This window comes from Podarcis liolepis (genome assembly GCF_965112155.1).
Source record: "Podarcis liolepis genome assembly, chromosome: 1".
Classification (NCBI taxonomy): Eukaryota; Metazoa; Chordata; class Lepidosauria; order Squamata; family Lacertidae; genus Podarcis; species Podarcis liolepis.
In genome coordinates, this window is record NC_139554.1 from 134,113,785 (window position 1) to 134,126,734 (window position 12,950).

General features: G+C 41.9%; 1 protein-coding gene across 16 annotated transcripts in view; it reads right to left on the reverse strand.

Moving 5' to 3' along the window:
* The window catches only part of COL6A3 (collagen type VI alpha 3 chain), a 113,179-nt gene that overhangs the window by 72,692 nt on the left and 27,537 nt on the right, over positions 1 to 12,950 (reverse strand). For 11 of the 16 annotated variants that reach the window (XM_083471352.1, XM_083471364.1, XM_083471366.1 and 8 more), the window contains exons 3-4: positions 12,077 to 12,694; positions 6,697 to 7,299 (exon numbers count right to left, since the gene is read on the reverse strand). The exons of 2 other annotated variants lie outside the window; for them this stretch is intronic. In XM_083471352.1, the coding sequence (XP_083327478.1) occupies positions 6,697 to 7,299; positions 12,077 to 12,694 (1,221 nt within the window). The remainder of the gene's footprint in view (positions 1 to 6,696; positions 7,300 to 12,076; positions 12,695 to 12,950) is intronic. 3 more of the 16 variants (XM_083471355.1, XM_083471358.1, XM_083471354.1) reach the window with 1 other exon arrangement.

Below are 12,950 nucleotides of genomic sequence, written 5' to 3' on the forward strand. Positions count from 1 at the left end.
CCCTTTTTGTATTCCAATTCAAATTATTCATTCAGCAAATCCTCACCCTTAATTTTCACTTAATTTTACACCTTTCTTTCTTCTCCCCCCCCCCAATTATCTTAATCATTACAGCTGATAACCACTTAGATTCTATCCAACATCAATCTAACATTCACTAATTTTGTAATATTTCCCAAGATAGTCCTTGAATTTCTTCATCTGAACCACTTCTTCCCTCCTGGATTTGCTAACGCGGCTCAACTGGGCAATTGGATTCTGTAATAGGAAAGTGACTAGAAGGGCCAGAATCCAGTCCAGGAAACTTTTTTAAAAAAGGTTATTTCTTCGATCTTTCAGTGTCCATGCTTCTTATTTTTTAAATGGAATTAATCTGTCTCCTAAAACTAATGTGGTAAAGACTTTACTACTCCTACAAAGCAAAATGAACTCAGCACTCAATAGGGAGAAAGCTAGTATAGGGGTAAACTACGGGTGGGCGTGTGTGGTTCAGTACCATACAATGTACAACAAGACATAATGAATCAAAGTCTAATTAAGTCAGTAGTAATTCTGGAGCTGTGACCAGCAGGGCAGGGTTGCTTGAATTCAGCCTTGAAATTCACCATAATTCACTTTAGACCAGTTGCGGGGTCGAAATGTTTGGGGAAGAAAAAAAAGTGTACCATGTAAGACCAGAGAGTTCTGTTCCTAGACAAAGATAGGTCACAACCCCTCTTCTCTGTGACGGAGGAAGTGAAGGTTCTTCTCTTCCTTTCTCTCACTTCATTTCTCGCTATATAACTGACGAGGATGGACATGACTAAACTTGCTCCAAGTTCAGACTACGTGTTTGAAACTATATGCCGTATTTTGCACAGAAGAGTAATCTACTTGTGTTCTCCTTGCTGCTGCATGGAATAATGCATGAACTAGACCTTTGGATTTGGTAAGCAAAACATCTAAAACTTACTTAAGAGTGCATGGTCCATTCATTGCGGGGGTGGGGGAAGAGCTTTAAAGCAGACTAAATGTCTGAGGATTACAGCTTTGATGAGGAATGGTGGGAACCTTCCCCTCTTTCTGCTCCTGACCAGGATCCTGAAGCTGCCCAGGAACAGTGGAGCAGCATAGATTTAGAGAACTGGTTTGCAGAGGGACATAGTTCGGAAAACAATAGGTGGGCAGAGCTGAGTGGGGAACAACTAGGAGAGGCAGAAGAGGAAGAGAGAGAGATAACGGACTCCCCTTCACTAGAAAGTGTTCAGCCTTTATCTCCAAGGGCAAGGAGAGCTGATAAGGTTGCTATGCAGAAGACTCAGTGGTTGTGAGATCAGGTTGCAAGAAGGAGGAAGTGATGAAGATGACTCAGGGGGAAGTCAGAGGGAAGCTTAATTGGGAGCACCTTTATTCCGAGAATGGCTGCGTTGTTCTTTTGCTCTGATCATTAAACACTCTTAAACAGGTAAGGGACTCTAATTTCTGTGTTCTGCTGATGCAGAGCCGGGGGGGGGGGTGCGTTTCTCCGAAGCCTGACACTAAATGGGATATGCAAAAGGGTTTAACAACCTATATCTCATGCTATACCACTGCTTTATTCCTTTTTTAATGCTGCTGGGGGCTCTCTCCCACTGGAGAGATGTAAAGCCCCATGTTTTGAATCTAAGCGCTCAGCTGATTCTTTTATTAATTACCCACATATGGGTCAGCTCTATTTCCCCTCCATAGTTTTATTATCACAAAGGCTTTCAATCCGAATTCCTGGAAAGTGACTGGTAACTAGCAGAAAACGCTCCATACTGTCCACAAGGAGCTCAAAATACAATTTTAGCAAGTTATGTGACACTATGCCTAATGTAATATTAATTAGAGCAGGGAAGAAGTTCTCACTGTGATATGATCAAGGTTGTAATATCAAGTGACAATTCAGGATTTAAAGTTTGCTCAGGGTCTTCACTAACAACCTTGTGTAAATACCATTAAAAGGTAAAGGACGCCTGACAGTTAAGCCCAGTTTTGAACGACTCTGGGGTTGCGCTTTACTGGCTGAGGGAGCCGACGTTTGACCGCAGACAGTTTTTTCTGGGTCATGTGGCCAGCATAACTAAGCCACTTCTGGTGCAACGGAACACCAAAACCAGAGCAGCACATGGAAACGCCATTTACCTTCCCGCCAGAATGGTACTTGTTCATCTACTTGCACTTTGACATGCTTTCGAACTGCTAGGTTGGCAGGAGCTGGGACCGATTAAATACCATTGCAGGGCACCTAATGGCAACTTGCATTGTGAATCTACAGCAAACACATTATACCTGTGAATTTCAGGTGATTAGTCCTATGACTAGTGTTCACTGCAGACACAGAGAAAGACTGCAATATAAGCCTATGTTCCACATAGAAGAGCTTGCAGGATTATAACTAGTGTGCTTAGAGGACCAAAGTAGTGGAAAATCAGTTGCGCCTTTACACTGATTTAGTAATACTAGTTTTCTGTGAGGTAGAAAATTCAGTTTTCAGGCATTCTTGCAAAGGAACAATTTCCTTGACACAAAAAAATAGAAAAACACATTCCTGCAAAATTTTAAGAAGTTGCCTTATACTGAGGTACAGCCAGTATCTATACAGCAATGGTTTCAAACAGTCATCCTTCCTAGGCTTACTTTGTTGTTTAATCTGGGATCTTCTGCATGGAAAGAATATGCTCTACACTGATCATGTTAGAATCCCATGTTCCATGTATGTGCAGGAAAGTTCTGCCATGTGAATCCTCATCTGAAGCCTGAAGTGGGCCATCTTAAGGTTTACCATCTTTGTGAGAAAGAGACCATAATCTTTCTATCAGTTTACTTTTCAGTTTAAAAGCCTAGGAAGGATCTATGCATGTTCCCTAAATGTGTGAAAACAAACTGTGTGGTATACAAAGAAATCTGGAGTCTGAAGGCGGCTATCTCAGCATGATGGTCTACCCAAGTTCCTCCCTGCCACTCATCCTGGAACTCTGGGCTGAAGTCCAATCAACATGTAGACAACACTGAACTCCACCTGTTGTTTCCATTGTCCAATCTCAGGCAGGCAGAGGAAGTTTAAACTTAATTCAGACAAGACAGAAGGGATGTTGCTAGAGTACGGTACTAGCAGTCTAGATCAGGTGAGTGGCCCCTTCTAGATGGGGTTTCACTCCCCTTGTAAAATCAACCTCACAGCTTTGGGCTGGGGGGGTCTACTGGATCCATATCTTTCTCTGGATGCCCAGAGTTTGTTACGGGAGATCTTTTTCTTTCCTTTTTTAAAAATCAGCTTCAGCTCGTTTAACACCTGCAGACTTTCCACACCTGATGGAACTATGCATTTAACTTCCACCGCATAATACTAGCTTCCTCTGCTTTGTCCTAATGGTTTATATAATTTCACTAAAAGACACAATCATATTCTATACGGAAGCAGAATAGATTAATTATTCTTTGGGGGTAAATTTGTAATTCCAGGTTGTATCTGAAATCATCTCTACGTTGCAAAGGCATTGTAAATTATACTAAACTATACTTTAAAAAACTTATTCTAGAAAGTTCTGATAAATTGATCCTTGAATTAGAATAATCTAGTCCATCAATATACAAAACCAGCATTTTTTTCAACTGAAATCTCATCTCAAATACGCTTGACCACTTTGATTTGCAGAACTGACACTTTTCTAAGTGCCACATAATGTTTGTTCCCACTTTTAAGGAATCTAGAGATGGGAAAGCCTGGAAAAAAACTGGAAAAATTGGGGGGGGGGCAGGTTTTTTAAAAAAAAAAAATTCCAAAGCTGTTTTTTTGGGGGGGGGAGAATGGGCAAGGAAGTGTGTGGAATATTCAAACAATATCAAATTGGGTTTTGATTTTTTTACAATTTTTCTGGGGGGAAACGGCTTTGGAAAACCCCCAGAAAAAACTGGTTTTTTCCCCCAATTTTTCCATTTTTTCCCCAGACCTTCCCATCTCCAGAATTAACAGACTAAAAATACACATTGCAAACAAAAACCACAGATTAAAATATCTGTACACCTTATATAAATTCAATAAATAAAAATAAATAAAATATGTCTGAATCGTGGAGTTGGAAGGGACCCTGAGAATCATGCAGTCTAAGCCCCAGCAGGGCAGGAATTATCAGCACCAGGCTTTAACCAGCTGAGCTATCCAGCTTTGAGTAGGCTTGCTTTAACAAAATTGCTTTTGGCAGGTGCTGAAAGAAGTGCAGTGAAAGGGTCTGCCTGGCACTTCTTGGCGGGGGGTGTAGGAGCAGCAACACTTGCGCCACCCTGTTGTCAAGAGCACTTTGTGGTTGTGAGATGGGAAGGAATGCCGGGGCAGAGACACAAACAACAAAACTGCCTGTCCCCAGCAGATGTAATTGGGCACTTGGGACAACTGATAGCTCCTGGGTTGGAGGAAAGTGAGGTTATGTGTATTTTAGGAAAAACACCTGAAGATTCATTTTTCATGAGGAAGGAATACTTCGTATGACGAGGTCTGGGGACATCTAAACTGTTGTCCAAAGACCTACTATGCAACAAAGTATTCATTATTCTATTAATTATTGTACTGTGTATGGTATAGAGTGGATGGCTTGGCATAGCCCACCCTTTGCCTTTGAGTCATGTGCAGAGATCATACCCAACTCTACCTCTCTTTTAAATCAGAACCAGTGAAGGCAGTGAAGGTCTTGTGTGAGCGATGGCGACTAACAGATTGAGGTTGAATCCTGACAAGACAGAAGTACTGTTTTGGAGGGATGGGGTGTGTGTGTGGGGAGGACTCCCTGGTCCTGAATGGGGCAACTGTGCCCCTGAAGGAGCAGGTGCACAGCCTGGGAGTCATTTTGGACTCACAGTTGGACTCACAGGTCAATTCTGTGTCCAGGTCAGCTGTCTACCAGCTCCATCTCGTACGCAGACTGAGACCCTACCTGCCCAGGGACTGTCTTGCTAGAGTGGTGCATGCCCTGGTTATCTCCCGCTTGGACTACTACCATGCGCTCTACGAGGGGCTACCTCTGAAGGTGACCCAGAAACTACAATCAATCTAGAATGTGGCAGCTAGACTGGTGACTGAGAGTGGCCACCGAGACCATATAACACCAGTCCTGAGAGACCTACATTGGCTCCCAGTATGTTTCCGAGCACAATTCAAAGTGTTGGTGCTGACCTTTAAAGCCCTAAATGGCCTCAGCCCAGTATACCTGAAGGAGCGTCTCCACCCCCATCGTTATGCCCGGACACTGAGGTCCAGCTCCGAGGGCCTTCTGGCGGTTCCCTCACTGCAAGAAGTGAAGCAGCAGGGAACCAGGAAGAGGCCTTCTTGGCAGTGGCACCCTCCCATCAAATGCCAAGGAGATAAAGAACTACACAACTTTTAGAAGATATCTGAAGGCAGCCTTGTATTGGGAGGTTTTTAATGTTTGATGTTTTATTGTGTTTTTATATGTGCTGGAAGCAGCCCAGAATGGCTGGGGAAACCCAGGCAGATGGATGGGGTATAAATTTAAAAATATTATTATTATTATTAGGGACCCCAGTATGAATAGCTCCTCTGCATCAACCAGGGCATGTATGAAACTGCAAAAGTATGAACACCTTGGTCTCACAGCTGGCAGTGCTGGCATGTAGGTGCCAATAGGCTACAAGTTAAATTACTATATAAATAAAGTAGAATCTCCATGGGAGGACTGTACACATGGTTGTATACATCAAATTCAGATAGGCAGCAGCTTGACAAAATGTTGCTACAGTCACAGAAATGACAGCTGTGTGTACAACCCACAGGTGGGGGTGCTGTGCCAGCAACTGATTTCAGAAGTGCTCCTACAGATGCCTGGCAGTAACACACCATGCTCCTGAAATGCTTGTGGGTGGGTTGTTTGCCCTTGTGAACCATTTTAAAGTCAGCTAGCTATTAAGCATTACTATTAATGTATTAATACTAGCATCTGACTATATTAGTATTAAGGTAAAGCACTAACAGCACCACCCACCATGCAGAATTTCTAATTCTTACAAATAGAGTAAACTTCAATTGAATATCCCTTTAGCAATCAATAACATTAAAAAGTAAGGCCTGAGGTTGCCATTAAAACTGCACAGTGTTGGTTATTTCCATCACGCACCCAAGTTTTTCCATGGAAGGGGCACCATAAGGATTCTGTTCTCCAGTGCCAAAGATCTTGTAGGTCAGCAGTGGGGCTCAGAGATCTTGCCTCTTTCCCATCCCACAGCCACACTTGACCACAGCGGCAATTGTTCTATCTGCACTTGTGCATTTTATATACAGTGGTACCTTGGGTTACAAACGCTTTGGGTTTCAAACACTTCGTTTTACAAACTCCGCTAACCCGGAAGTAGTACCTTGGGTTGAGAACTTTGCCCCAGGATGAGAACGGAAATTGTGCGCTGGCGGCATGGCAGCAGCGGGAGGCCCCATTAGCGAAAGCGTGCCTCAGGTTAAGAACGGTTTTGGGTTAAGAATGAGGTAAGTTCGTAACCCGAGGTACCACTGTATGTAGATATATATTTTCAAAGTCCTATATGAATTTGCTACAGGAGCCTGTGTAAAGCCATGATTCACTCTGACTCCTCAGGCACTCTGACTCCAAGAGGGCTGTTTATAAGCTCCCGTAAATGAGTATAAATAACTGAATGCAATACAATGGTTCATTAAAATAAAAAAATACATACCTTCTGTAAGCATGGTTGGGCCATCTAACAAAATGAGCCTCTGGGCCACTCCAACAATGTTTGGCAGTAAGAGATCTTGAAGTTCGCCAAGGTTATTTGTGTCCAGGGCAGTATACACGAAGCTTCCGTCAGTAGCAATTTGCTGAAGCTCTACATTGTCAGCATTCTCGACCCCAATGCTAAATGAAAATATACTCGCTTTCTTTATGGCCAAAATCCCCTCTCTAAGGTCATCGCTAGACTCACTGCCGCTTATCAGCACTAAGATCTGGGGGACACCCTCCTCTATCCTGCTGCCTCCGGACCGGGTGAAGTGGTTTTGCACCACATGCTCAAGAGCTTCCCCAATATTCGCTTCCTCGCCACCCGGCAGGCTAAGGGCCTTCACTGCATTTAAAATGTCAGCTTTTTGGGTGTAGCTGTTCAAGAAGAATGCAGTTCTGGGTTGATCACTATACGTCACTACCCCAATGCGTATGTGCTCAGCTCCAACTGAGAGTTTTTCAATAAAATTTGCAAGGAAATCACGAATGGCTGCGATAGCGCCAGCGCCGATGTTGTTTGATCCGTCAATAAGGAAAATAATGTCAGCAGATTCTTGTGCTTAAAAAAAAGAGAGAGAGAAATGCAACAGGTGAAAGCATTAAACAAAGTGATTCCATGCAAGTTGTTCTGACATGTTTCTTCGGAAACCAGCAAGAAACACGAATATGGAGGAACAAAACACAAGGTGGCCAAGATCAAATTGCCTGCTAGTTCTGCATTCTGATTGAATATGAATGACCAGATCATATCTATTAATTGCTAAAAACATTGTACCTGAAAGAATTCTCACATAGGTCTACTTGAGGGTTGGGGAGTGACAATATTTTCATTGTATAGTTTATTACGTTTTGCATTTGTGGGCAGATGACTCCCACCTCTTTGTGCACACTGATACATGAGGCTGTGCTATACAACATCACCTTCATGCGTAAGGCATGCGGCCTTTATAGTTGCTATCTTCTGTGACCTGGCCCATGCACAACACCTTCTCAGGCTGCGCTTTCAGGCGCATTTGGCCAACAAATAACCAGGGAGATGAGAGAGCAAGGAAGTCCCCCTTTGTAGGCAGAAACCCTTGCAATAAGAGGGAAAACTTTACAGGCTACAAACCTGAAAGTACAAGTAAAATGGTTAAAATGTTAATCTAATGATAGATTATAAAACAACTTTAGAGCTTCTTAGGGAAATCCTGGAAAGAAGGGAATTGTGTATATCAAAAATATATGTTCAAATGCGTTTAACAATTCCAATCAAGAATTGACCAGGATATAAGGCAATGTTTTCAAAGGTCAAATAAGTATCACAGTATATTGACCATATATTTGTTCTTAATATTTAAGGTATGTCTACATGTTTACTAATGATATAAACACTAAAATTATTTATTTATTTATATCCCACCTTTTTTTCTCTAAGGAGTAGAAAGAAAACCTATATAAATATGCTTGTAGACATGATTTATAGGAATATTGTTTAAAATTGCATTTCTAATGAAGACATTTCTGCTTTTATTCTTGACGTACCATATGACTACTGGATATTCAATCAAGTAATGCAGAATCATGTTAAAACAAGGTGATGAAGTCAGTCATAACACAATTATCCAACCTTATATATGAGAATTCTTCCTGAATGATCAGCTGTTTTTGGATATAAGAAATGTAAAATTACGTGGAACATCTCAATGGGAGGTCAGCTGGCACTGATGCACTTATCGCAGATTAATTACCATAGTCATTAGTCAGGTGAAGTCACCCATGGCTTGCTATAATCTGAACTGTCCTAAACTAATCTGAGTGTTTGGGAATCTGACCAAAATCACTGTGTCTTAACAAATGACCCTTAACACGTCAGTCTCCATACGTGGAGTTTTCTTGTAAAACTGTTGATCTGGAACAGTGCCTGCTCTGGTTCTTTTATCCACAAGCAGCTGAATGTGGATCATGTTTAGCTTCACACAATAGACAAGTGTCCTCCGCTCACAGCAAAATTTAGTGCCCCACTATAAAATGGCCAAAACTGGGGCTGAACAGACAATACAAGAATACTACAGTATTTCATGAATATTTAAATTCATCAAGATGATTAGAGGAAAAGCCACCAAACTCTGGCATTACATTATCTTTAAAGTATATTTAGATCAAATTTGGCCAGTGTTTGCTCTTTTATAGTGACTATCTCACAGTTTATGCTACCAGTGGAGAGAACGATGGACTTGGACCACTGAGAGTTGGCTCAGGTCACGATAGCTGATCCTCAACAACCTCACTTGTAACTTGATCTTCCTTAACTCTAGCCCTCAGCCCCCTGAGGAAGGGACAGGATACATCTGTGATGAATAAATATACTGAACATTCTGGAATGCTTCAAGTTTTCTGTTTTGCCATTTTAACTATCACACTCTTTGTCAGCCACAAAAACCTTGTGTGCTGGTATTTACTACATGACCTGAAGGTCCCATAAACTGAAATACTGCTGATCTCAAAGAAATAGGGAGGAAGTATACATAACAGCTGGATAATTTGTCACAACTGAAATACCATTATACTGAAGTACACAATGAAGGATTAGGCTGGTGGTGGAGGGCAAATTAAAGCATGCTTTGTTACACAACTAAGCAAAGGATTGTTGGCTTAGAAAGGAAGCAGTGACTTAGTCATTAACCATGATGCGGTAAAATATGTATCAGGACAATGACAAAAGTGAACTCTGAACTGGTTAAGTAATTCATTTCCAGCATGACCAAAACCTGTCCTTTAATACAACTTTGGGAACATATCATCATGACATTTAATATGTGGAGGCTGTAAAAAGCACCTGTTGGGTTTAACATTCTATCTCAGGTAAAAAAGTATTTGTAATTGATTAAATATCATGTTATGCCTTGATATATATAAGCTTATTAAGCCAATTATATGACCATTTCTAGAAAAAGAACATTACTTTTGGATGCCGGCAACTATAGTAATATTTTTGAATGATACACCCTGTACTGTATATAGTTATACACATTCTGTGAATAACTGGAATAACCCTTGTGCACAGTTACCTTTAAGCACTGTTCAACTCATATACCATTTGCAATATATATTTCACAAGCCAGCTCTCCACGCTGGGCTCTGCCAGACCATGAACTCATATATACCACGGCATAAAGATGAACCAAGAATCTCGTGGTGATGTGAGGGCTAAATCAGAGCTTCTGCTCAGATAAGAGGATCCCACCATATTGGTTCCAATACAGATTAAACTCTGGCAGAAGGCTCTCAAAGAGACCCAGAGATGAATGTGTACTTTCCTAAACCGTTAGAGGTAAAGGGAAGATCCTACAATATGCGTTTCACATCTCTCTGCCTCCTGCATGCTCAAGTTCTCTAAAGGACGTTATGAAGATGTCTTGCCTTGAATTGACCTTTTTTGCATGGCGATTCTTTACAGCAAGATCTGGGAATCTATTTCAATTGCTTTAAAGGCAGTGATGGAAGTCCTTCCTGGCAACAAAGGTTACCATAGGTTTCCGATATGCTTTTTAAAATTTTACTTAAAAACATTAAAAATTCATTCTGATATCTAAATGGCCAGCTCATCAGTGACCTCAATGAATCTGAATTTTGCCCCATAAGATTTGCAGAAAAATGAGAGAAACATCTGTTTGCCTGTGTATCATGCAGCAATGCAATGGCGGATGATGGAGCACATAATGGAGTTAATCAGACAGGACAAGATGAGTGTTATAACCTGCATATTGCTGTCAACCTGCAACATTCAAAACATCCATTTCTCCTTTCATGCATCCCAGGGTATAAAAACAAAGGTCTGAGAAGTCCACAATGCGAGAGAATCGCTCTATCAGATTAAACTCAATAGCTTTTCACATTCAGGATTCCCTTTAAAAAATCCTTTTGCTCCCATTTCCTTCCATTTAATGAGGAACAGGAAGATATGAAGTAAGAGGAAATCTTCCACTTTGCCTGACTTCCATTTCTCTCTCTTTCATCGTAGGCGTTTCCTTGATTAGACTTGCCAGGTGTGCTTTTCTCCCACCCCTTCTATACGGCCCCTCTCCTACCTCTAGTAGTGAGCAGTAGGGAAGGGGTCCTACAAAAGGGATGGGGAGCGGGCAGAGGTAGATGGCAGCTGCCACAGCACCTGGAAAGATTAACAGGTAAAGGGGAATCTCCAGGTGGCCATCAAGGAAACTGGGCTTGACCAGCGACATGCTCCCACTGCCATGGCCAAGGCCCACTTCCTGTGTAAACTATTGCAAATACGAAAACCACAAGGGAGCTCTTTGCCCCGCATTTCAAGCCTGTATATTACCTGAGAACAGGAAGGAGGCCACCTGATCTTGGGAAAGTCCTTGGGCACATAGACACTTTTTTCACATAAAGTGTAGCTCTAGGAAGGCACATCAGTGGAGCATAGCTGTCAACTTTTCCCTTTTCTTGTGGGCAATCCTATTCGGAATAAGGAAATTTCCCTTAAAAAAAGGGAAATGTCGACAGCTATGGAGTGGAGGAGGGGAGCTTAAGTTTCGCAAGCAACATTCATTTAGTTCTAGTTCTGTATCTGCAGTAAATGTAAGCTAAGGTGTGCTGATAGAGTCTTGCCAGATCTTCATTCACTGCGATTCAGGTGTTCTTGAGCACACCATTATCTCAGCTGCAGCAGCCTCCCTCACAAAATGTGGTTACGATAACAATCTTCTATGTCACATCTAAATGTACTTTATTAATGACCACAGGATAAGGAAACACTTTGGACTTCATTTGTATGTGATTCTGCTTTAGAGCCTGTAGCAAAAAATATGCCAAATTGAGCAGCCTTTGTTTTTAACCCCTCAGATGTGCAACTTAGGGCCTTTCCAGACAATTCTGGCTTTTGTTACTCAGCAGCTGAAAAGGAGAGGGACCAGGCATCTTGCGCTAACACAGCCCCCCAGTGTGCAGAGAATTTTTCCAGCACTCCCTTGAGTTACTTATCACTTGCTGTAGTGAGATAAGCAACATTCCACCCATCTACATGACACTCTGTAAAATTTTAAAATACTTTATATATCTCATAATTGTATACATTTATTATAGGTTAGGCACTCCCTGACCATAGCACTCAAGCACGGAATCCTTCGCGCAGGGCGCATGCAGGGAGATCTGCAGCAAAACTTCACTATTTTGTTATTTCTTCCTCCCATCTTTTCAATTTGATTCCTGCGGTTACTGTTGCCGGGAAAGGCCCTTGGTCCACACATCCAAATGTCTAAGATGATGGGAAGAGCACCAATTGCAACACCTCCCTTGAGTACAAGTATTGCAATATCACAGCAGAACAGCGTTACCTGTGATGTCTTTAATCACTCCTTTTGCTCCAGCCATTTCTGGAGTCATAGATGAGCGAATACTTGCAACTAAGTCTCCCACAATGCCGTGGAGAGCAGTAAAGTTGGCTAGGTTGAACAAGTGCATATCAAGGGGTTCGCTTGCTATTTCCTTTAATTCCCCTTCCACTGCGTCCTGCACTCCAATGGCAAACATGTTTACATCAGCAGATTTAAGAACAGATGACGGGAGAGCCACATCATCTTGGGATCGTCCATCCGTTAACACTATAATAACCTGGGGGGCGCCATCGCTCACCCTGCTTCCAGCAGCTTTAGAAAGATGGTTCCGAATTAGAAACTCTAATCCTTCTCCGGTCTTGGTTCCTCCCCCCATATAAGGCATGTGTGAAATATGGGAGAGGACATCTTGTACAGTATGGTATGTGTTTAACTGGAATTCTGTGTGTGGGTTTCCGCTGAACTGGACCAGACCAAACCGAAAATCGTTTCCACCCACATCTAATTGTTTTACAACATCATACAGAAACTCCCGAACAAGTTGGAAATGCTCCTTTCCAATGCTCCAAGAAGAATCCACTAGAAATATTATATCAGCAGCAGCACCGATTTTCACATCTTTAAAAAAAACACATGGATTTATGATTTTCTAGAGGCCACAGGCCAGGAGAGGGAAGTCTTGTTCTATAGTCATATACCCCGCTTGGCATAATTGGCAGGAGCACAGACCTTATGAACCCATAAACCCAATAAATTGGGGCAGGAGGAAGGGGGGGAAAGCTCATTCCAACAGATCAGTTTGCTCTTGTTGAATATATGGTACGCTGAATATATAATTTTATTCTTCGTAAACTTATGGCTGTTTCTTGCTACA